At 37.3% G+C, this 26212-nt stretch overlaps 2 protein-coding genes and 1 pseudogene across 4 annotated transcripts; 2 read left to right on the top strand and 1 right to left on the bottom strand.

The window, feature by feature from the left end:
• The first annotated feature begins 791 nt into the window (after nucleotides 1-791).
• LOC147867048 (uncharacterized) lies at nucleotides 792-24927 on the top strand. 3 transcript variants are annotated; one of them, XM_087314734.1, is made up of 11 exons: nucleotides 792-1043; nucleotides 15003-15184; nucleotides 16416-17447; nucleotides 17521-17637; nucleotides 20097-20436; nucleotides 20519-20718; nucleotides 23022-23098; nucleotides 23500-23601; nucleotides 23704-23788; nucleotides 24307-24408; nucleotides 24517-24927. In XM_087314734.1, exons 1-11 carry the CDS (start codon nucleotides 872-874, stop codon nucleotides 24613-24615), a joined length of 2508 nt encoding a protein of 835 aa, XP_087170860.1. In that variant the 5' UTR covers nucleotides 792-871; the 3' UTR covers nucleotides 24616-24927. The 3 variants fall into 3 exon arrangements, with proteins under 3 accessions (XP_087170860.1, XP_087170861.1, XP_087170862.1); XM_087314736.1 differs by lacking the exons at nucleotides 792-1043; nucleotides 15003-15184 and adding an exon at nucleotides 15262-15383; XM_087314735.1 differs by lacking the exons at nucleotides 23704-23788; nucleotides 24307-24408; nucleotides 24517-24927 and having other exon boundaries at nucleotides 23038-23098.
• Nucleotides 5159-7094, top strand: LOC147867049 (pentatricopeptide repeat-containing protein At3g57430, chloroplastic-like). Its single transcript, XM_087314733.1, has one exon. The coding sequence runs from the start codon at nucleotides 5217-5219 to the stop codon at nucleotides 7068-7070; it is 1854 nt and encodes a 617-aa protein (XP_087170859.1). The 5' UTR covers nucleotides 5159-5216; the 3' UTR covers nucleotides 7071-7094.
• On the bottom strand, nucleotides 8835-9716 carry LOC147867050 (uncharacterized; annotated as a pseudogene).
• Nucleotides 24928-26212: the final 1285 nt, after the last annotated feature.

Genomic DNA, 26212 nt, shown 5'->3' on the forward strand with positions numbered 1-26212 from the left:
ACACAAAGCATATGATATTCCTCTAGTGTTCACATTATCCTTGTTATGATATCACTTCATTAGGTTCAATCATGGGACTATGCCAAATGTTTTACAAAGCCTAAAACTTCAAAGTATTATTATCTTTCTCTTTCAAACTCATAATTCTCGTAAAGTTGTTATAAGTGAGATGACATTATCTATAACAACATGGCCTTTTCTAAATCCATCTTGACCAATGACCTAGTTGTCCCTTGTTTGTCCGAAATTCACAATTCACTTGGAAGCCATATGCTCCGGTGCAAATTTGTAGCTAAAAAGGACCAAGTTGAGACATAGGGGCATATGCAACATCCTACACTATATTATCAATTCTGCACATATATAAGATTTAATAATAATAAGAATTCTCGTAAAGTTGTTATAAGTGAGATGACATTATCTATAACAACATGGCCTTTTCTAAATCCATCTTGACCAATGACCTAGTTGTCCCTTGTTTGTCCGAAATTCACAATTCAATTGGAAGCCATATATATGCTCTGGTGCAAATTTGTAACTAAAAAGGACCAAGTTGAGACATAAGAGCATATGCAACATCCTACACTATATTATCAATTCTGCACATATATAAGATTTAATAATAATAAGAATAAAATCTGATTTAATTATATTTATTATTAATTTAAATTAATAGATAGATAAATAAATAAATAGTAATAAATAAGTAAATAAATAAGTAAATAAATAAACAAATAAGTGAATAAATAAATAAACAGTGAGGTTTTGTATGTAACTATTAGACTGGGAACAGAAGAAAAGGAGAGAAACTAGGCGGTAAAGAAGGCGCCAAAGGAAACTAAAGAAGAAGGAAGAAAATAATTGGGTGACAATGGGAATTGGACGCAGAACAGAAACGTTTCTTCAACAAGATGGTCCTTCTGCTTCTGCCGCCTCCTGTAACTCCAACAATTATCTTCAGCTTTCCACGGCAGACCTCGCCTCCGTGATATTCGGATGTAAACATTCAACATACGATGAGTGCATTCAGCAGCTCCTATTCGGTCAGTGGCTTCTTCTTCTCTTTCTCTTTCTTTCTCTCTCTCTCTCTCCCTTTTGCATATAGTTTTCTTCTTCTTCTTGTATTCTATCTCCATTCATACAACATATATATGGTGTGGGTATGTATATACATATTCTCTTCGTGGTGATGGGGGCATGTAAACCCCGATGTTGATTGGTTATGGTGCAGCGAGGAAATAATAAAGTATAACAAATGGTGGCTCGGACATGGAAAGAAGTATTCTCCATGATTTGGTACTGTTATGATCGAAGTGCCTTGTTTGCAGGTACACCTGGCTGGGGTTCCTTTGCTTGGTCAATAGTGACTCTTCAACATGTCTATGGAGGTGCATGCCTATAGAATACGTTAGTGGTATGTCATTACTTGTGATTCCTGGTCCTAATATAAGGGCTGACTCCATATATTTCTGAGAATGAGCAAGTTTAGGCTAAGGTTACGAGAGTCAGCTGTCATCAATGATCTGTTTGAGGTCTGAGGACAATGGGGCACTGTTTGATGTGCATGGTGTGAGAAAAGCTGTTAAACGCAGCAGAGGAACAATTGGAAGGAGAACGTAAGACATGGCCAAGCTTAAAGAACGCTGTTAGACAGCAGTAGCAAAATAGTTGCAAAAATTAGAGACACAGCCAAAAATTAGTTGAGTGACCTTGCATTACCAGACAGGTACAATAAATGAGGAATAAGAGGGAATAATCTTGGAAAATGGGAGGAGAGAAGGCATTTAAAAAGTTGGAGTTTCTAGAGAGAGAAGAATCTAGGAAGAGAGAGAATGTCGAGGAGAGATAATAAAGATGAAAGAGAGTGCAGATCTGGAGTTGCAACCCTCTAAAACATCCTCTTAGCTCCATAACGGTGGTCCAACATTGAGTTGAGCAGGGAGCAATCAATGGCTTGCCTTGGAAGTGGCTTAGTAAACAAATCAGTCACATTCTCTTGACTAGGACAATAATAGGCCAAGTTTATGACTTGTGATTCCACTAATTCACGAACAAAATGGCAATGCAGTTCAATATGTTTCATTCTACCCTAAAATACTGAGCTATGTGCTAATGCACAAACACTTTGACGGTTAGTGAAAACTTGAATAGGAAAGATTTACAAAACACCAATTTGATGGGTGATGGAGCAATTGCATTAACCAAAGCAATTCACAACAAGTATCCAAATAGGCTCGATATTCAACTTTGGTCGATGAAGTAGAAATTGAATTTTGCTTCTTTGATTTCCAAGAAATTAAGCTTGAGCCTAGGACAAAACAATAGCCAGATGTGGACCATCTAGAATCAATGTCACCTGCCCAATCAGCGTTGAGTAGCCAACAAGCTCAATGCTGCCCTAAAAGAGACACCATATTTGAGTATGTTGGCCAAATACCTAAGAACTCGAATAGTTGCTTGCCAATGACTTTGTCTTGTAACACTTGAGAATTGGCTGAGAATATTCAGACTATAGGACAAATCAGTCCCAGTGTTAGTTAAGTGAAGAAGAGACCCAATTAACCTTCTATATTTTGTGATATCTTCAAATATGGGAGAGTCATCTTCACGAGATAGGTTTGAGTTTGGATCCATGGGACATGAGAGTGGCTTGCAATTTGACATGCCATAGATCTCAAGGAGCAGCTTGAGATGCCGATGTTTGTTGAGGAATATACCACCATGTGATTGATAGACGTCCATACCTAAGAAGTAATGGTGATTGATAGATGTCCATTAGTCATTTCAAATGTGGTTTTGAGGTCAACACTGAGCTACTCTATTTTAGAAGCAAGGAACCTTGTGTTTAGAAGATCAACATATAATATGATCATGCATAACAAATCAACTTGGGAAAAAAGATTGAGATTGGTATTAGCATAACAATGCTGAAACCCAAGAAAAAGAAAGAAAGATATATGAACGTCTTTTAAGAGGCCAAAATGGCCTATAAGACCAAATAAGAGATTACATCTTGCGTGTTTTCTCGTCTTTGAGAACAAATCAAAATAAAATAAATATTACACAGTAAATATAAAAGTAAATAAGATGAAAAGAGAAGAAATGAGGGAATCTGGTTTTTGGTACATGTGAGATTCTCAAGTTAGGTAAGAAAGAAAGAAAGAAAGAAAGAAAGATATATTAATGTCTTTTAAGAGGCCAAAATGGCCTATAAGACCAAACAAGAGATTACATCTTAAGTGTTGTCTCGTCTTTGAGAACAACAAATAAAAAAAAGAAGTAAATAATATAAAAGTATAAAAGTATATAAGATAAAAAGAGATGAGGGAATCTGGTTTTCGGCACATGTGAGATTCTCAAGTTAGATATATTGTAGCTTTTGTCTTCAAAAGATCTCTAGCATAGGTCGATCCAAAATGGAAATGTCTCCGAAGCGAGGGAAGCACATGTGATGGCGGGAGATAATGGCTTTTATCTATCGATGACAAGGGTGTCGAGGTCGTGGTCCATGGAGCCGGGGTCTACGTGCACAACAAATTGTTGTTGCCTAATCAATTGTAACCCCTTTGTTATGTCCTGGTTGGGAGCCCGTTTGTGTATCCCATGATTGACTTGTAGCATTGGTCAGAGTGATGTGGCTAAAGAATGTTGTGATTGTTCTTTGTGGATGAGCTTGTGTGGCTGTATTCTTCAACAAGTTTTCCCGATGTCTCTTGAGCTTTAGCAAGAAAAGTCCTAGGCACCGTTGTCGCGAAAATACGACGAGCTCCCATCTTTGTGTTGATTATATCGTGGGGCACCGATGCTTTGCTCCTAATCATGCAAGCAATCATTGACACTAAAGGTCTCTCTAAATCTTTCCAATGATTTGCCTTGTTAAGACACGGTCCCCATGTTTCTACTCCATAGAGAAGAGTTGGTGTGACAAGTGTATCAAATAAACACAGCTTAGTTCGTGGCTCTTGGAACTGCAACTGTGCACATTGTCTCTCAAGAGCACCAAGGGCTGCATATCCACGAGAAAGTCGGGCACAAGCAGCCTCATGTAAGGAGAATCTAAGCCCTGTAAATGTTACTCATAGGTATGTGTAGGAGCGTGTGTACTCCACCTTTTCTTCTCCCAAGAAAAATTCCGGTTCTGATCTTGTTATCCATGCTTGAGTTGTGTTAAACACCATCACTTTAGTTTTATCCGTGTTGATTGACAAACCTTTGTCCGTACAAAATAGTTTTAAGGCATCAATTTTGTCATACCAAGCTTTGGAAACTTTGGAAGCATAATATAATATATGATATTCCCCTAATGCTCATATTCTCCTTATAATAATATCATATCAAGCATATACTATCCTCTACATATTCTCAGGTATCCATGGCATGTAATAATTGCTTCATTATTTTTACTCATGAGACTATACCACATGCTTTACGAAAGTCTACAATGCAATATACCTTTCTCTTTCAAGCTTGGGCTTCCTGTATAGTTGTTATAACTGATATATAGTAGTATGACCTTTTCTAAATCCATCTTAACTTGCGGATGTTGTTCCTTGTTCGTCTAACAGTTCAACAACATTTCCCGTTCCTTGTTGATGAAGTCGTGTGGTTGTGCTGTCTTTCAACAACTACTTTCTATAGGTCATTTTGGCATCATAAAAGATGTTGATATATCTTTCTTTCTTTAGAGTGCATGTGGTGCCCAAGGAAATGCCAGAAAGTACACAACTGATCTAAGACAAGGAACATGGTTATCATGGTCATTACATTTATATATAATGGGCATCCATTATAATAGTAATGGCCATCCATGCTTTCCTGCACGCACTGAAAGGTTGTGCTAAGAGGAAAGACCTTGAAACAGGTCTCAATATCCATACTGAAATGGTTAGAATATACCTTTCTCTTTCAAGCTTGGGTTTCCTGTATAGTTGTTATAACTGATCTATAGTAGTATGACCATTTCTAAATCCATCTTAACTTGCGGATGTTGTTCCTTGTTCGTCTAACAGTTCAACAACATTTGCCGTTCCTTGTTGATGAAGTCGTGTGGTTGTGCTGTCTTTCAACAACTACTTTCTATAGGTCATTTTGGCATCATAAAAGAGGTTGATATATCTTTCTTTCAAATGCCAGAAAGTACACAACTGATCTAAGACAAGGAACATGGTTATCATGGTCATTACATTTATATATAATGGGCATCCATTATAATAGTAATGGCCATCCATGCTTTCCTGCACGCACTGAAAGGTTGTGCTAAGAGGAAAGACCTTGAAACAGGTCTCAATATCCATACTGAAATGGTTAGAACTGGGGTGATTGAGAGAGAAATCTGGATTAGAAACACTTTGGTTGATATGTACGTGAAATGTGGCTCTCTTACTAGAGCATATCAAGTGTTTGAGGAACTTCCGATCCGGAACGTGGTCATGTGGACTCGTCTTCTCTCAGGATTCAGTGACAATGGATGTGCAAATGATGCCATTGATATGTTTGATCGTATGCAGATCGAAGGGGTTTATCCGAATGCAGTAACATTTGTTTGTATGTTGAAAGCTTGTGGAAGCATAAGAGCATTCAGCAAGGGCAACATTATCCATGGGGAGATTGAAAGACTTGGTTTGCTCACAAGAAACAACCCTTTCCTTGGTGGTGCCTTGGTTGATATGTATATGAAATGTGGTGTTCTTATAATGGCACATGAGGTATTGGAACATCTTCCTGTCCGGAATGTTGTGTCATGGACTGCATTACTTGCAGGGTATGTTGAACATGACCTTGGGAAAAAAGCACTAGAATGCTTTAGAGAGATGCTAAAAGAGGGTATTTCCCCGAATGTTGTCACTATTGTTTGCACTTTAAGAGCTTGCCACAGTATACTAGCGATAGAAGAGGGGCAGAGAATACATGCCTATGTTAGAAAGAACAACACCTTGGAAGGGGATATTATTGTTGGAAGCGCTCTTGTTGACATGTATGCCAAATTTGGCTTGCTTTCAGAGGCACAAGAAGTGTTTGATAAACTCCTTGGTCGAGATGTTGCGTCATGGACATCATTAATAGCAGGATATGCTGAACATGGTTATGCTAAGGATGCACTAAAATGCTTTCAGCAAATGCAAATGGAAGGTGTTCCTCCAAATGCTCTCACACTTGTGTGTATTCTAAAAGCATGTGCTAGCACAGGAGTTGCAGGTAATAAAGGTATTGAAATACATAGTGAGATCGATAGAAGGGAATTGCTGGAAAGCAATGTTTTTGTTGGCAGTAGCTTGGTCGATATGTACGCAAAATGTGGTCTTGCTGGGAAAGCACAAGAAGTATTTGATAAGCTTTCCTTTCGAAATGTTGTGTCGTGGAATGCTTTGATTTCAGGATATATTGAATCAGGAGACAATGAGCGGGCACTAAAATGTTTTGAAGAGATGCAGTTGGAGGGTCTCTTACCAGATATGGTCACCTTTGTTTTCACTATGAAAGTTTGTGGAAACGTAGGAGCAATAAGTAAAGGTACTGAAATACACGCTGCAATCACAAGAAAAGGGCTTTTGGAAGGAGATTTTTCCATTGGCTGTAGCCTAGTCGATATGTACGCTAAGTTTGGGTGGCTTACAATAGCGAAACAAATCTTTGATAAACTTCCTCTTCACAATGTAGTCTCATGGAATTCATTGATTATGGGGTATGCTCAATTTGGAGAAAGTATAACTGCTCTTGAAGGGTTTGAAAAGATGCTAAAAGAAGGTGTAAAGCCAGATGAGGTAACCTTTATCATCATCCTTAATGCATGCAATCGGGCACGGCTTTTTGCTGAGTGCCATGCGTACTTTGAGAGTATGAGCAAAGACTATGGCATTGTTCCAGCTGCAGAGCACCATGCTTGCATAGTTGATAACCTTAGCTGCATGGGACAAATATATGAAGCCATATGGATGATCAAGAAGTTACCGTTTTCTATTTATGGTGCTACATGGAATACAGTCTTAGATGTATGTAAAACTGTAGGAAATGTGCGCCTTGGCAACTATGCATTCAATCATTTGGTAGGCCCCACACAAAGCTCTTGTTAATTTCATGTTATGCAAAAAGGAGAAAAAAACTAAGTACTTTTCTATAGTCTACATGCTTCGTATTGCAACTTACTCAAAAAAGCTGCCTATTACGTTATGGAAAAACTTCAAATGGATGTGTTAATCCAAAGAAAGAATCATTGGGACAAGGTGGGCAAAATCAGTGCTCCAAAGTAGCTGATAATAATAATTGACAAGGACACTGCATTTGTACAGGATCGTTTACCATTGCCAAATGCTTTTAGACTAAATCAGAACAAACTTTTCTTGCTCAATATGCTTGATGAGATTGTTTGTGGAGCTTGAAAAAATTGAATAATTGCAACTCAGTCTCCACACATATCTCAGATAGGGAAACATAAGTTGTGTATCTTTCAATGAATTGTTCCTTAAGATAGAGCGGGAAACATTGGGCATTTGAATTGGGGATGATGGAGCGAGTTAGTGTGTATACGTATACATGTTTTTCTTCCAAGTAGTGTAAGAGGTTTTATATTGAACAACATGCAGGTGCATTTGGTTGCTTTGCCCCCTTACACACAGATTTCCCTGATGTTTTGATAGAGGTGGAAATGAATGTTCTGTGAATCAATGACTTTTGCCAATGTTCAAAATGGTCTCCTGATACAAATTAGTCTAAAGCCAAATCTAGCTGAGGATCCATTCAATCACCAATAGTTATCAGTAATGTCTCTTTCTCCCAAAAATGAAAGAAATGACATTGATTGGTTACAATTTGGGAAGGCCTAGGGTCATGATGAATTGGTAAATGAGCACTTTATCTATGTTGGGAACACCTTGCTCCCTTTGCAAGCGCACATCTTTAATAGAGCTATTCCTGATGTTTTTCCAACTAGCTGGACAGAACATACCATTGTGCCAGAATTCAAGACTGGAGACCCCATGATGGCGATCAAATATAGGACTAGGACAATCACCAATAGTTATCAATAATGTCTCTTTCTCCCAAAAATGAAAGAAACAACATTGATCGGTTACAATTTGGGAAGGCCTAGGGTCATGATGAATTGGTAAATGAGCACTTTATCTATGTCGGGGACACCTTGCTTCCTTTGCAAGCACACATCTTTAATAGAGCTATTTCTGACGTTTTTCCAACTAGCTGGACAGAACATACCATTGTGCCAGAATTCAAGACTGGAGACCCCATGATGACGATCAAATATAGGACAATCATGATTGGCCATTATTTTGCTAAACTATATGGCTCAATCCTAGCGCGAGAATTTTGAGTGTATGGGCTGAGAGGAACGGCTCTCTTCAGCTGGTAATGTAGACGTTTGAAAAGAGTTCACAACTACGGATAACATATTGACATTCAAACCCTTATAGAGGACGGCAGAGCCAACAAAAAGAGAATTTATTTCTGCCTTCCATCTTGTTTTGCATGTTCAGTGATAGAGAGATATAGAAAAAAGATAGAAAGAAAGAAAGAAAGATATATTAATGTCTTTTAAGAGGCCAAAATGGCCTATAAGACCAAATAAGAGATTACATCTTGAGTGTTTTCTCGTCTTTGAGAACAAATCAAAATAAAATAAATATTACACAGTAAATATAAAAGTAAATAAGATGAAAAGAGAAGAAATGAGGGAATCTGGTTTTTGGCACATGTGAGACTCTCAAGTTAGGTATATTGTAGCTTTTGTCTTCGAAAGATCTCTAGCATAGGTCGATCCAGAATGGAAATGTCTCTGAAGCAAGGGAAGCACCTATGATGGTGGGTTTGTCGATGAGAAGGGTGTTGAGGTCGTGGTCCATGTGGCCAGGGCCTATGTGCATGGCAAATTGCTATTGCCCGATCAATTGTAACCCCTTTGTTATGTCCTGGTTTGGGCCCATTTGTGTATCCCGTGATGGACTTGTAGCATTTGTAGGAGTGATGGGGCTAAAGAATGTTGTAATTGTTCTTTGTGGATGAGCTTGTGTGGTTGTATTCTTTAACAAGTTTTCCCGATGTCTCTTGAGCTCTAGCAAGAAAAGTCCTAGGCATCGTTTGTCCTCATATTCCATTACCTTGCGTAGTGGGCCAAACCCTTGTTTAAATAGGCAATGATATCTCCCTCTGATTTCATAAAAGACAGTACAGTGACAAACATAGTGTTCCTCAGATTCCACTCCTTGATGACACAATTGGCAAATTCTCTCTTCTAGAGGTAGTCGTGTATATCTGCCTACCTCAATCTGTAGCTGATGTGATGAAGTTCGCAGCTGGCCTATCACACTACGCAACTCATAGGATAGATGTATGTCCATATAAGGTGGCCTGATAACGAATCCATCCACCGATGTGTGGAAGAAATGTGTCTTATAGTCGGCCATCTTTGTACCAAGTGGTATTTTGGGGCTGATCCATGTTATCTTGTTTTCCAAGTTAATAATATCAGTTCAGATCACTTTGTTCTTTTCCACTTTGGTCATATTTAGATGGGGACAGTCCAAGCTATATTGGAACGGGGGTACTGCATTTATACTCATGCCATGTGACTCGAACCATTGCTGCATTTCAGAATACCAACAATGAGTGTCTCCATTTTCAGCCAGTTGTCTTGATGACATAAGTGCCAACCTTGGGTACCTTTGTTTAGGGAGCTCCCAAAGACGTGGGATAAATGTCACTGATCATAACAATGCCTCGGTTATTATAGAGAAGAGAAGAGGAAGGAAGAAAGGAAGAAAGAAAGAAAGAAATATTAACGTCTTTTAAGAGGCCAAAATGACCTATAAGTCCAAATAAGAGATTACATCTTAAGTGTTGTCTCGTCTTTGAGAACAAATCAAAATAAAATAAATATTACACAGTAAATATAAAAGTAAATAAGATGAAAAGAAAAGAAATGAGGGAATCTGGTTTTTGGCACATGTGAGACTCCTAAGTTAGGTATATTGTAGCTTTTGTCTTTGATCTCTAGCATAGGTCGATCCAGAATGGAAATGTCTCTGAAGCAAGGGAAGCACCTATGATGGTGGGAGATAATGGCTTTTATCTGTCGATGAGAAGGGTGTTGACGTCGTGGTCCATGGGGCCGGGGCTTCCGTGCACGGCAAATTGCCATTAGGAAAACAATACCATTAGGAAGAAAGAAATAAAGATATATTAATGTCTTTTAAGAGGCCAAAATGGCCTATAAGACCAAATAAGAGATTACATCTTGAGTGTTGTCTCGTCTTTGAGAACAAATCAACCATTAGGAATACTTTAATAAACCATTAGGAAAACAATACCATGTTCTTAGACTCCAAAAGTAACAACCCCAAATAACTACTCTAATCTCAATGATACTAGTTCATAATAGTCTTTCCTTCTTCTTTTTTTCTTCTACCAAGACTCCTCTCACTTCTAGCCTTCTTATTCCTACTCCCCCCTTCTTGTACATATTCTATTCTTCCTCCCTCTCCCCCCTTTTTTCTTGCCCTCCTATTTATAGGTTTTTGGTTGCGTTGTTCTTGTTTTTTCTTTGTCTTTTCTTTTTACATATCCTCGAGTTTATGTGAGGTGTTTTTTTATAGGGAAAAGTACCAGGATACCCCTGGAAGTTCGTCTATTTACCAGAATGTCCTTGGAAGTTCCAAATTTACCAAACTACCCCTATGTCCAAAAAATTACACTTTATAAAGTAATTATACACTCAAATCTTTGATACATAGGGCTAGTTCGGGTCCATTTCTTCCATCTTTGGTAAATAGGGCTTGTAGATTTGAGTGTATAATTACTTTATAAAGTGTAATTTTTTGGACATAGGGGTAGTTTGGTAAATTTGGAACTTCCAGGGGCATTCTGGTAAATAGATGAACTTCCAGGGGTATCCTGGTACTTTTCCCTTTTTTATATCACTATTTCTGCTTTGTCATCCCAAATTTGTCATACAAGAAAGATCTCTTTGTCAGCTTTCTTACGAATCTTTTCTTTTGAAATTTGGATATGAGATGAACAAGTTATTAGCTTTTTTTCTTTGCCCTGCCTTTTTTGTTTTTTTTCTGCGTCTTTTTTTCTTTTTCTTTTTTCTGCTTTCTCTACTTTTGAAAAACGCCTCTAACATTATATCCCTTCAAGTTCCTTCGTCTTTTAACTCTTGAACCTTTCATATCATGCTTTATTCTTATACACCTCAAATTTGACTTCACACTCAACTAATGCAGAAGCTAGAAGGCCTTGGTGTCCCTCAAATTTGCAATAGGTAATCTATGCCTTTGTGTAAGGAAAAAGTGTGATTTTCTAACCAATGGGTTGTAGAAGGCTGTGGGTAGCACACTTGGAGTAAAATAAGGATACCCACTACCACCCACTCTCCTGTCTCCATATAAATAAAATATTACATTGCATTGAGAGATTTGGCAGTTCAAGGACATGCGTAGCGGGTATAGCCATATAAATATTACTATATGCTGATGATATTGTGCTGATCTCCGATTCTTTGGAGTGACCGCAAATGCTTCTAAATGCTTTTAAAACCATTTTGTACTGACAAAGATTTGTCGGTAACCCTAGATAAAACTAAAGCTATGGTGTTTAACACCACTCAAGCATGGATAACAAGTTCAAAACCGCAATTCTTCATGGGAGAGGAAAAGGTGACCCACTGTAAGGCACACTTTTTACATACATTATTAGGCCCTTTTATATGGACATACATCTATACCATGCATTGCAATGTGGTAGGGGCAGTTGCAGACCCCTTCACATATAATTAGAGTTTGAGGTTGGATATGCACACAACTTTGGAACAAAGAATTTGCCAATTGCATCATCAGGGAATGAAATCTGAATAATCCTATGTTTGTCATTGTAGGGGTTTTTATGAAATAAGAGGGAGATACCATTCCTTTTTAACCAAGACAATGGAATGTTCTTGCTAGAACCTAAGGGTGTAGCAAGAAGTTGTTGGACAACAATACCACCACACAACCTCATCAACAAAGAACAATAATAACGTTTTGTATCCCCATCACTTGTATTTTATTTTATGTTATTCATCCCACAAGTCAACTAAGGGCTACACAAGTGAGCTCCCGACTAAGACATTGCAAAGGGGTTACAATAGATCAGGCAATAACAATTTGTTGTGCATGTAAGCCTTTGCCTTGTGGACCACAATCTCACCACCCTTGTCATCAATAGATAAAGGCCATGATCTCCTATCATTGTAGGTGCTTCCCTTGCTTTAGATTTCACCATTTTGGATTGACTTATGCTAGAGATTTTTCGAAGAAAAAATTACAATTTATCTGATTTGAGAATCTTACATTCATAGACAATGTAGTTCTTTAGTCACTTCTAATTTTATCTAGATAGATTATTTTTGTTTTGCTGTTCGCAAAGATGAGACAACATTTTAAGATGTAACCTCTTGTTTGGTGATAGTCCATTTTGGCCTCTTAAAAGATATTTATACATCTTTGTTGCTTTTCTTTCAGCTTGGATTGTAAGAAGAATAATTATAATAAAATGTGAAAGAACCACCACATTTATATGGCCTGACAGATAAAAAAACATAAAACATTATTTATTCATGCAGGAACACTGCTTTACAAGCACAAAACCATATTATGCCATGGCAGTATTGTTAGATATAATCAATGATCAGCCCCAAGTTGTAAATCTATCCCCATACGTGCTCTTAGAGTGCACATTTTGTGATAGCACCCCAAGTGAGGAGAAGCTAGTCTGCAACTCGATCATATGGGTTGATAAGGTGTCAATTTAGGAAACCGTAGATGCGTAGGACACAATGTATTTAGGAAAGAGAGAAGTAGGCTAATAGGATTGGCTATTCAAGTCAACTAGAATATTTTGTGGGCAAGTTATGATGTACTTAGTCTTGAAGGATGTGCCATTGACTTCATACAAGGTCTATCTAGCACTAGCCTGTATCTAGGGAGTTGGGTCATATTAAATGACAAATTAGTTGACAGAAAAGGAATCTCCACTACTATAAACTGATTTTCACATTTAATGTTATACTCAAACCAAACATAGAATATAATCCACTTTCTTACACAGTGGTTGGATCGATTATCAGTCCCCACTAATTTTGTAGTGAGCTGGTCTAGATCCCATCTAAGCTCTAAGGTGTGAGTGCATGGGTGAACTACCATTGTGAGCTACTCTCATATGTAATAGAAGTTTTGTGTTCGTATATCCATCTCTGGGGTTGTAACTCTATATACCTATCTAATCGATTCTCAGTATTTCTAACAAGTATCCCATCTATATATGATTTTAATATTCTATTGTAAATCATCATGAGCACATTTTGAGTTGGATTGCATAATCATCTAGTTAACATAACATTATACATTAATGTGGGCATATTGTTTATAAGTTGAAGACAATATTGTGCTCATATAAAACTCAAGAAATGTTAGTAACATTGTTGCTTTTCTTTCAGATTGGTTGCATATCCATGTCAAGCACAGATTGCCTTAGGAGAATCAAGGCCCAATATTGCTCCTCCTAGGCATGTGCACCTTTTCCACTCAAAAGACCTATTCCTCTATATGCAATTGCATACCTCATCTATATAAAGATTGGAGTAGATTGGGTGATTGTGGGCATCTTAGTTTCACTCTAATTTTGTGAGCCACAACCTCCAACAATCAATTAGGAGGAGGCATTTTTCTCAATGGTGATTCATATAACGTATAGATTCCCCATTGCATATCTATTGGTACTCTAAGAGTTTCTAGTCAATGCATGAGCCAAGCACAGAAATCTACAAAGAAACAACAATTTCTCCTGTATGAGCTCTTCTTTCCTGAATAAGGAATCAAAGGTCAATATGTGATCCAAAGTGGAAAACCTCTTTTGGAAACCTGCATCTCTGGCTGAATAATTTCCAGACATCCACAAAGCAACAATAGATTCTCCTTTTATGAGTTCTTCTCTCAATAAGAAATCAATGGTCGATATATGATCTAAAGTATAGAAACCTGCATCTCTTGCTGAATAACAGCCATTTTGTTCTGCCCATACACTCAATCATGACTCTAGGATTGAGTTGTATAGTTTGGCGAAGTAATAGCCAACCATGATTGCCCTATAGTCGCGATGTATTGTGGGATCTGCTTTCTTGCAGATCGGTACAGTAGTGTGTTCTGTCCAACTAGTCTAGAAACACACAGTTTTGTATTAAACATGTATGCGGAAAGTGGGACAAAAGTGTCACGAGCTTAAATAATCTGATCAGCTAATGATTTTGGCTTCCAAATTGTAACCGACCAATGACATTTCTTATCTTTAGTGGAGCAAAAAAGTTGGATTCATGTGGATGTGACTCATGTGAGTGGGGGCAGCTTAGGAATGTCATAGAATGCCTTTGTGTATTCATGCCAAGCCTGAGGTGAAGCTAGTTGTATGCTAGGTTGCTTCTCATTAAACAGTTTCCATGCTCTTTTACTCTCTAAACGCAGGAACAACCTGCATATACCTCAGCATTTAGCAAAAGGTGTTCAAAGGTCTCTTTTGCTTGTTTATGTGTACAAATCCCCCGAGTCACTTCTTGTTGCAAACATCTCTTTGTATCGCGACATTCCTCATCATATGAACTATTTTCCATGGCTTTACAGTGTATTGGGTAGGTTGCCAACTGTGATGTGGGGAAAGGCATTTGTGGCCATAAAATGGAATGACTTTGACAAAATTTGTGTTACTTCCTCTAGAGATGTGAAAGGTATTTACAACGTTGAAGGGTAGCATCTTAAACATGGTCTCATCCTTCTCGTCCTTAATCTCTGTGATATACTGTTTGTTTTGTGGAAATGACAGCAGGAACATGTGATACTCGTTGAGTTTTGTGATTAGATGAGTAATCTCCTCCGTAACATCTTCTCTTAAAAGATGTTAATATGTCTTTCTTCGGTTGGTCATCAATCACAAATCCTTCTGATTATATATATTTTCGGTGTTTATAGGACTTCCTTATGCCCATATTCGGTACGTTGAAAAAATCCAGCCTGGCATGCCTTTATTCCTTTTCAATTACAGTGACCGCAAACTTCATGGAATATTTGAAGCAGATGGTCATGGTGCTCTTAACATCAATCCATATGGATGGTCTCCGAATGGCTCTGAAAAAACTCAATATCCAGCACAGGTATTTTTTATTTTATTTTCATCTATAATGCGGACAAGATAAGGCATCCTCATTAAAAGTTTTGATATTTCAGCATATATAGGTTGGGTTGTAAAGGTGATGTTAAATATAGAGAGCATAACCATATGAGCCATATTGGAAGTGCTGTTGAATGTGATGATACTAACCTCATTAATCGACTTATGGTCTTGCTTATCTGGTAATGTAGATTTGTCTCCTAAACACTAAGTAACTACTGAAACCAATTAAATAATTTATTTATTGCTATACTTCTTTAATCTCTCTTTATTTTATGACCACACTCGCTTTTCACCCATTTATTTTGCTATCAAAGTAGTTTTGGCTTTAGTAACTTCTCTGGCATACAATATCTCTCAAAAACACATGCTAACATGATGTGATGGGGTTTAGCTATGAAAATCATTTTATGGAGCTTCCAAGGCCTACGGGCAAGGAAAATTGCTATTGCTCGATCTATTGTAACCCCTTTGTTATGTCCTAGTCAAGAGCCCATTTGTGTAGCCCTTAATTGACTTGTAGCATGCGTAGGAGTGATGTGGCTCAAGAAAGTTGTGATTGTTTCTTTGTTGATGAGCTTGCTTGGTTGTACTGTTGTCCTCCAACAACTTTTCCCTGTGTCTCTTGACTTTTAGCATGAAGTCAAGCTTATTACCATGCGTAGTGGCCAAAGCCTTGTTTAAAGAGGCAATGGTATCTCTCTCTTATTTCATAAAAAACACTACAATGACAAACACAACATTCTTCAGATTCCACTCCTTGATGACACAATTGACAAATTCTTTCTTCTTGAGGTATTTGTGCATATTTGCCTACAGAGAAAGTTATATTAATGTCTTTTAAGAGGCCAAAGTAGCCAAAATGCAATGTGTATTTCTAGACACACAACTTTTGAGGTAGAAACCAAAGAATATATGTTGTTTCACTTCACCCCATTACCTTGCGAAATTGATTTGAATAGAGATGAATTCACATGACAAATGCTGGATTCATGGTGCTTGAGGAACGACCTACCGTAATTAGATTTGATGGCTGATCTGGTGTGTAATAAATGCTGATTAAATGTTGAGAAATTTTATATAAAAAATATGTACATGTCTCCATATCTCTACTAGTAGATTATTAGAATCATTGCACGTTTATTTCCAGATGATCTAGTTTCTTTTGAGTTTTTCTCTTTGCATGATCTAATGTCATAAGAATGTCCTTGTAGGTACGAGTTAGGGTAAGACAAATTTGTGCACCAATCCATGAAAAAGTATTCAAGGAGATCATTTCTGGGAATTATTTTACGCCTGGACACTTCAACTTTGAGTTGAACCACATACAAACAAATGCCCTTATTGCACTTTTTACTAAAAACGTCAAAAGTTCTCTCAATAACTCATATCCAAAGCTCAGAGAGAAAGCAGAGTCAGTGGAAGATGAGGATGATTGGATGAAGCCCAAGAAAACTGTTTGCTCTTTCAATGGAAAAGCAAAGTCAGAGAAATATGAAGATGACTGGATTAAGCCAAAGAAGACAGGTGGGTCTACTATGTCAGGAAAACAAAATGAAGAGGCAATGGGACATAAAGATGACTGGATCAAGCCAAACAAGACTGCTATGTCTACCATGACTGCATGGCATAATGCTGCACCCTTTAGATCTACTTTGGGGCAAAGCTCAGGAAAATTTCAAGGGAGCAGTGCTATTCCAGGACTAGGTGTAGGAATGAACAGTATAGCAGATCCTGGAGAAAATAGTGGTGTAAATGTTGGTGATGATTGGGTGGATTATGAAAACTTTGAAGTAAAGAAGGGTGAAGAGAAATGGACAGAATCTTCGGTTGATGAACTATCCATTCAACAGTCCTTGGACTGGAGATTGAAGGTATTACCTGGGAAGGAAAACAGTATTCCTGAGGAAGGTAATAAGAAATTAGAAAAGGAACAGGTTCTGGAGAAGCTGAAACACCTCCAGAATGTGAGGACACAGACCAGTGCTGTAGTAAAAGCTGAAGCTCCACCCCTTCAAAATTATGTACAGAATGAACCCCCAACTCCACCAAAAATAATTGTAAATCAGCCTAATGCAATAGTTCTTTCAGAATGGGAGAAGATGGCGAGAGAAAGGTGCTTACAAGAGCAATCCATGCTGAGGAAGGAGCGTGATCAGCTACGAGAGTTTCTCCAAAGTCTGGATGCTCCCGTAGCCAAAGCCATATCAAAGAATTTGGAACTTTGTGCTTCTGCTATAGCTCAGGTATATGACATTTTAAGCTCAATTAATTTCAACTCTTATTTCATGTTCTGAATAATTGCTCTGCTTTTTGAAGATGAGGCAAAATGAGATTGAGGTACGACATATTATGGATGAAGTTTCTCCTCAGGCTGAACTTGTTCGAGAGCTTGACCAACTGAAGAAAAAGAATGCTGTGCTGGAATACACTCAGGTATTCTGGAAATATCTCAGCTATTAACGATATTTTCTTTCTCTATGATTGGTTGCTCTCTTTTAGTTTAGGCACTTATAAAGATGGCGTGAAGGTGCTTATGTCTTATCACATGTTATATGCTTTTATGCATGCACATATATTTATGGAACCTACACAAACAACTCAAGTAGACCATTTTTTCGCATGTTCATATCATAATTTGTAGCATTAACTCGCGATATACAATTGTGCACTTTGTGTAAAATGTTGTTTTCTGTTGGATAGTTTCTTGTTTGACATTCAAATATCTCAAATTGGATTGCTCTTTCCAGCTTCGGATTTGACTCAAGTAGACCATTTTTTTCTCATGTTCATATCATAGTTTGTAGCATTAACTCGGGATGTACAATTGTGCACTTTGTGTAAAATGTTGTTTTCTGTTGGATAGTTTCTTGTTTGACATTCAAATACCTCAAATCAGATTCCTCATTCCACCTTAGGATTCATTTCTAAAGGAATTCTTCTTCATCCTCCACATTCTGAAAGAATCTTGTGTATCCAAAACCACTAAAATGAAACATTCAAGCTTTTCTCAGACACAAGATTTTAACACATGATGTAACACAAATTTTTAAGAAGAAAAGATTCAGATGATTCTCAGAAAAGACTCCAAAATCGACAAATAGCAAGAAAAGTCAAGGGACAAATTCTCAACTGTAATTGCCTGTCATTTTCCATCTTTTTTTCTAATGCCACTTCAAGAAACTTCTATCACATTGCATGTTGCTGACCAATTTGTAGGGTATTTCATTATAAAATTATTCATTTACAACATCTTCCCGAAGTAGACATGCCACTTATAAGTTCTACTCGTGTCGATCTTCTGAATTACCTTCCTCAAGTTTTCATTTTCTGAATGACGACAATTTTTTTTTAACAAACCTCAATTTTGTAATTCCTTACAATATATTTGGATCAATAAGTGATTGGGGATATTTGTCCAATGCCTTGTGCAGAAAAAGAAGAGATCATATTTTGCTAAATGTGATGCACCTTGTGGCTGTGTTACATTGCCAGAAGGCCATAGTGTATAAAGTAAGGTTTAAACTAGGGATAGAGATGATTTAAGTAGTTGTATAAAGTAGGATGATTGTGCCTGTTGGTCAATCGACCAACAAATATTTACTTCCAGCCAAAGTGCGGGATAGAGACTCAATAGAACATCCTCCCAAAAGGCACACAATGCGATATGAAATACCGCAATAAAAACTAAGTTTGGAATCCTTAAATCTAATTTTTTTTGTAAATTACATATTGCGGGTTTGCATATTCTTGTATAATCAGCATGTTATCATTATGTTCCCTCATAAACAATTGACGACAATCATTAGGTTGAGTGCAGGTAGTGCTCAAAAAGGTAATTGTTAAGAGGTTTTAGCGAGCACCTTTGAGGTCAAAGGCTGCTCAGGGGATCCTTACCTTCAAGAACACAGGTATTGCTGTGTATACAGAGGCCCATGAATGCGCTGTTAGTTAGCCCAAGTCAAGGTCTCTTCCCACCAACTAGAGGTTTTACCCTGATGAGCACGTTGCATACCTAGGGCTGTGAAGGAGAGGTTTAAATTAAGGAATACATTATGTTTTGATGTCCAATGAATGATGGAGAAAGTTGACCCACAACTCTTTAGCCAAGGCTTGCACTTATATTTGCAATGGGATGTAGGGGTATTCACAAATCATTGACTTCTTCCATAGGCTTGCCTCTCCACTTCTAACGTTCTGAGTCACAGTTGAGTGAGCAAAGGAATGACGAAATCAAAGACTATAAATACCAGGAGACAGGGCACATGGTGCCATACCAACACCAAATCATGATCCCGAGGATACCCAATATCCAATAGGTGTGCATCATTGCACCACTAGACCACAATAACCCACATCGAACACCATATCCCTCACCACCAGTACAGGATTGTAAAATCATCTAAAAAATGGATCAGTTCCAATTGTAAAACCTCTTCCTTCATTAAGGTCATTATGTTTGATCTTTAGGACACATAGGCATTTTATTTTTTGAGTATAGATAAACTGAATCAACCCATATTTGTTACGCTTTGTTACAATGCTCTGCCTTTGACCATATTCTTGTTTGCTCTCCACAGATTGTCAATCTGATCCAATCCCTTGATACATTTCTCACATGATCACAATGTACACTATCAGTTGCAGCATTCATTAGTAATATTTTCAAATGTAGAGAGTCACCAAACTCCATACATGAAAATGTATCACTTCTGGTCTCATAGGTCATATTTGACCTCTGAGGATGATACAAAATCTATCTCATTCGGTCTGATAGGTCATTTTTGCCCCTTAAAAACATTAATTTTTCTTTCCCTGAAAAATTTGTAGTCCTAGAGTATTCTGATCTAATTAAGGCTTATCCCCAAATGCCATGAAAATTTGTTTTTCTCCAGGTCCAGATGGCATCAGAATTGGAGTTGTTAAAGCTGGAGGTGAGCAAACTTTCAAAACAATTGGAAACTTCCATGCAATGCGATCACCTAGTACCTGATGCAGGTGTTGATGTAAATACATTTAGAGAGGAAACCCAAGTACCAGTTCAGAAAGTATACATTCTTGGTGGCCACGATGGCCATTCATGGTTGGCATCTGTGGACGTTCTTTCTCCAGCCAGACATGAGTATTATCCAGTGGCTTCCATGCTGACACCTCGATCTTATGCTGCCTCTAGTGTGTTGATGGGGCAAGTTTATATTTTTGGTGGAGGGAATGGGAAGTTGTGGTATGAAACAGGTACTTTTTTCCATTTTAGATTTTTAAGCCTTATGATTATTTCATATGAAGATGAAAAGATTTAGACAATCTTTCCTGCCAGTTGAAGTGTATGATAGTGTAGAAGATATATGGAGCGATTGTCCTCCAATGAACCTTAAGAGGGGCAGTTTGGCTGGTGCAACGATTGGTGATAGAATATTTGCAGTTGGTGGTGGAAATGGACAGCTTCACTTTTCTGACGTTGAATGCTATGATCCACATCTTGGCATGTGGATCAGTTCCACATCAATGTTGAATAAGGTATGTTATCTTAAAAAGTTATTAGTTTTTCATGCTGTTGGATATGGATCCATTCTTTGATTAAAAGTGCATCCACAATGCATTGCCTATCTGGATTGTTTTAAAAGAGTGTTATACTAAAAAATTCAATAAATTCAGAAGGCAGCACTATGCTTCCAGATTATGGAACACAAGAACTCGGTTGCACTTCATAATGTTTCTATTTGATCACCTTCTCAAGTCCAGGACTTCAACATTAATAGCTGATTTCTCACAAGTAAATTATTCATTAGAGTTATTGTCAACCTAAACTAAAACACGAACCTATGAACAAATTACAACAAAAGAGAGAAGAAAGAAACAAATGTATCATCTTTGAAGAGGCCAAAATTACATCTTAAAATGTTGTCTCATCTTTCGCAATAACAAACAATAAATAAATATAACTTGAGGTATGAGAAAATTTTGTTTGCTAACCTCAACATTTTGAACTTAGAAGAACTGAAACTTCTGCAGTCAAACGACATCCAACATACAGTTTGGAGAAGTATTAGCCTATCATGGTTCTTCTATAGTAATGATGTACCATGAGATCCCCACTCTTGAAGATCACTACAACCTAGTTTAGATAACATCACACAGTTGTATGAAACATGTATGCAAAAAACAGGACCAACATGTCATGGGCATAGATAGTTTTCAGCTACCATTCCATTGTGATCTCGGGCTTTTACAAATTGTAACCAACCCTAAAATCAGTCTAATAGACCACAGATAATTAAAGGTTCTCGTATGTTTATATTCTCTCTCTCACCATTGCAGGTGCTTCCCTTGCTTCAGAGACCTCTCCATTCTGGATTAACGTATGCTAGAGATCTTTCGTAGACAAAAGTTATAATATATGAGCCGAAAACCAGATTCTTTAGTCTCTTTTTATCTTATTTACTTCTATATTTACTTAGTAATATTTATTTTATTGTGATTTGTTGTTCTCAAAGATGAGACAACACTTCAGATGTAATCTCCATTTTGGCTTTATAGGCCATTTTGGCCTCTTAAAAGACGTTAATATATCTTTCTTTCTTCAATGTATTCTCTGCATCTCAGCCATTTTCCTCTATGCATCAAAGCTAGATTATATCTTTTTCCTCTTTGTATAACACGTTCAGCTCATGCGTGGCAGGAAGCCCTTGGAATCTATGCACTGTATGAATCCGAGTCAAGAAATATGTGTTCTTCCAATGGGTTGTCCAAGGCTGTGACTAGCACAATTGGAGTAAAACAAGAATGCTCACTATAACCCACTCTCTTTGGATCACATATTGAACTTCCAAGCCCTTATTGAGGAAGGCAGAGCCCATAACAAGAGGATTTATTGCTACTTTGTGGATTTCCTAAAAGCCTTTGACACTGCTGCATCCTCAGCTTATGCAACGGCTAGAAGCCCTTGGTGTCCCTATAGATATGCAATGGGGAATCGCTGCACTAGATAGAAGTATTTTGTATGGACAAAGGTTTGTCAATAAACATGGATAAAACTAAATTGATTGTTTTTTAACACCACTCAAGCATGGGTAACAAGGTCTGAATCATATTCTTCTTAGGAGAGGAAAAGGTGACATACACACACTCCTACACATGCCTAAGAGTAACATTTACAGGCCCTAGGTTCTCCTTACAAGAGGCTGCTTGTGCCCGACTTTCTTGTGGATATGCAGGCCTTGGTGCTCTCGAAAGATAATGTGCACATTCACAGTTCCTAGAGCCATGAACTAAATTGTGGCTATTTTATACACTTGTCCCACCAACTCTTCTAAATGGAGTAGAAACATGGGGCTCGAGTTTTAATAACGCAAATAACTAGAAAGAGTTAGAGAGACCTTTAGTCTCAATGGTTGCATGCATGATAAGGAGCAAAGCCTCAGCGCCCCATGATATAATCCAGGGGCAGCCCCTATAATCATTGAGGCATTATTCCAATTAGTGACATGTATCCAATGGCTTTGGGAGCTCCCCAAACAAAGGTACTCAAGGTTGGTAATTATGTCATCAAAACAAAATGCTAAACATAGAGATATTCATTGTTGGTATGCTCGTGGTATGCTCAAATGCAACAGTGGTTCGAGTCCCGTGGCATAAACATAAATGCACTACCCCCATTCAAATAGAGCTTGGATTGACCCCATCTAAACATGCCCAAAGTTGAAAAGGATTTGCATCTGTTTCGATTGTGCTTTTCCTATGTTCGATTTCATAAAGAAAAGTAATCTTTTCCTCAATTAAAATCTGGTTTATATAGCTAATACTTCTTCCTTTTCTTGAAGCGTTTTTGCGTTGCAGCAGCAGAGTTAGATGGAGTGCTGTATGCAATTGGTGGTTACAATGATCAAAAGTATCTGGCGTAAGTTCATTGTAATTGGAAATAAGGTTAGGTATGCTAAATAAGAAAACTAGATCATGTTGGGATAGCATACCACTCTTTTCTAACAAGAAAATTGGCGGAACTGCCAACAACTGCCTGAGGATTGTGGGTCTTGGATGAGAGATTTTGTTCTTAAATTTGGTAGGCAAATATAGAGAATTCACAGGAAATGCAATGCGATCTTGGCTTTGAAAGTTATATGGGGTGGTTGATTTCATTTCATGAAAAACTATTGCATTGAATTGCATGACCAGCATTCAATCTTTTTTTGTTGAGCCTATTAGTATATGATGGATTTTCTTTATTTATTTCCTTTTTTGTTGTGTTTTTAACTTTAAAATTTGACAAAAATATTATTAATATCGTGTAAAATTGTTCAGGTCTGTTGAGAGATTTGATCCCCGTGAAGCTTTATGGACAGCAGTTGCTCCAATGAACAAAAAAAGAGGTAGTCTGTCTGCAACAACACTAGGTGGCAAGATGTACGTTTCTTTATTTGTAAACATATTCAACTTCTCACAACCCATTAGAGTCTGTGTTTTTGCTCATGCTGTCTGTCATCTGGATGTGCTTTTTCTTCACAGTTATGCAATCGGTGGCTATGATGGTTCAGAGTTCTTGAGCAGTGTTGAGATGTATGAACCTCGTACAAATGCATGGTTGGAAATGGTAAGGAGAATCTGTTTGGCTGGAAATGGTAAATATAAGTGTGATACTTCAACATATTATTCGTGTAACTCGTTAGTGTTCCACCATGATTTATCAATGGCCATAGTAGATTCTGTGATGCATAACATATGAAGAAGACTTGCTTAAATTTCCCAACATGTCTAAGTTGATGTTTTCTTGTTTCTTGATCGGGTGCTAGATGCATGGGGCATCTTATTGCAAATTTAACAACTCTTAGTATGTGCATTCACCTAACTCCAGCAAAGGGGATTAGAATAGGAGTTCATAGATCATTTCTTTTTGTATGATGTCTATGTATGGACATCATATCACATCACGATTGTAACATTTTTAGTCTCATAGGCAAAACTGGCCTCTTTAGAGACTGTAATATAATCTATCAATCTTCTTATATCCCCCTCCCTACCCTGATAATAACATCACAGAAGAAAAAAAAAACCTATCGTAGTCATTTTTCAATAAGATTTATTAAGTTGGGCTTGTGATTCTTGTGACAGGAAACTGGAATGCACAATGGAAGAGCTTATGGAGCTGCAGCAAGAGTTGATGACTGTATCTATGTGTTTGGAGGCTTAAACGGTGGACCATATGTTGATACTGTAAGCAAATGTAACTAAGTAGATAGATAGATAGATATGCTTTAATCTTAAACAAGATTTCAAACTGCAATTTACTCATGATACACCATAACTTGCTTGCCAAAGCAGGTAGAGTGCTACAGAGAGAATACTGGGTGGGAAGTTGTGGAAGACCTCTCCATTGGTGGCCGGTGTTTTCTTTCTTGTGCTGTGTTGGAATCATTATGATGATCATGAAATACATCAGTTTTGTGTGGAGAATATATGTAGTTGAATATCTTCTCAGTGTTGTATGGAGTATCTATCCGAATTTCCTTCAGATGTATATGAAGTGGACCATATGCTTCTCTTCCTGATATAAAAATTTCCCATCATATCAAAGATATTGCTGCAATGTTTTGTTAACCATGCTTCCTTTTAGCAGCTAAGCTTGCTATAGTTGGTAAATGATCTTTCATGCACGTTAGAAAGTGCCATGGTCATTTATTGTGATCACTATTTGTTTCTCCAACAACTTTTTGAGTTCCACCTTATCGTTACGAAGGAAACCTTTGTGGGTTCTACAGAAGTTTTTATCTTCTTCTCATCACTTTTGTCAAATGTACACTTGTCTATTACTTGACATGTTGAGCAAATCATCTCTATGCTCAAAGATGTGGGTGACAAATTAATAGTGAAGGCATTACACTACAGCTTGACAAATAGTATGATATGGGATGCTGAAATGATGTTGAAGTTAGCAATGGGCCTGGTTCGGTTCGGGTTCGGTGCCTTGAAACCAAACCAAACCGTTTATGAACATTCGAACATTTAAACCAAACCATTTAAATAAACAGGTAAACTGAACCATTTAAACCAAAACCGTTTAGGGAAAAGTTAAAACCAAACCGAACCATTTAATAAAAAGTTTAAACCTAATCACATTTAAGCTAAGCTAATTAAAAATTAATTAAATAAAAATACACAAAATTAAATAAGCATTTATGTTAAAATAAATAAATAAGATTAATTGAGCCATTAGATTAAATAAACAATTAAGTTAACTGAATTAAACCAATGAAAAACATTAATTAAACCATTAAATTACAAAAACACTTAATGGATAAAAAAAAATAGCCCAAAAACCTATAAACCGTGCAACATATGTTTTCAATGAACTTTCAAAGAGCATTGTAATTGGTGTTATAGGAAACTTCACCATGTGCTAGTATCATTCTTCTCCTTTCCAATTGTTGTGACCAACAGAACATGCAATATATGTCCCAATGTAGAGTCTCTACCAAATAATGAGAAATTGAGGAGCACCATAATGATGCACAAATATAATTAGACACTCTCTAATCTTGTTTGAAACAAACAAACTTTGCATGTTTCCACAATTTTCAAATTGCAAAGACATCATTAGAAATACTAAACCTCCAAGAGGATGTAAATATCTTTGGGGACCCTTATGATGGTGTTGAGTTCTCATAATTGCCATATGCTACAAAAGGTTATGTTTCTCCGAGTGGTTTGGTCTAAATTATGAATGATCTAGTGGAATCTTTAATTGTAAAAAGAGAAACATATATATACATTTGTGACTAAGCTTGAGAGAGAAAATAACCAAGAGTGTTGCTAAGTACATGCAATATTTTATGGCGTTCCCTGATCTCTTTCGTGGCGTTGACATCTTGCACTTGTTCCATCTTGTATTTGGGATGTAGTGAAGAAATAGAGATTAATTTCCTGGTTTTACTTGAGTTTCATATTTGCATAAGGATTAATAACTCTTATCCTTGTGAGTGAGGGGGGAAATCCTTTCTTATAGCACACAATTGCTAGA

This window comes from Azolla caroliniana, unplaced genomic scaffold, assembly GCF_043228905.1.
Source record: "Azolla caroliniana isolate FFs.n. ecotype wild unplaced genomic scaffold, voAzoCaro1.0.p SCAF_2, whole genome shotgun sequence".
Taxonomy (NCBI): domain Eukaryota; kingdom Viridiplantae; phylum Streptophyta; class Polypodiopsida; order Salviniales; family Salviniaceae; genus Azolla; species Azolla caroliniana.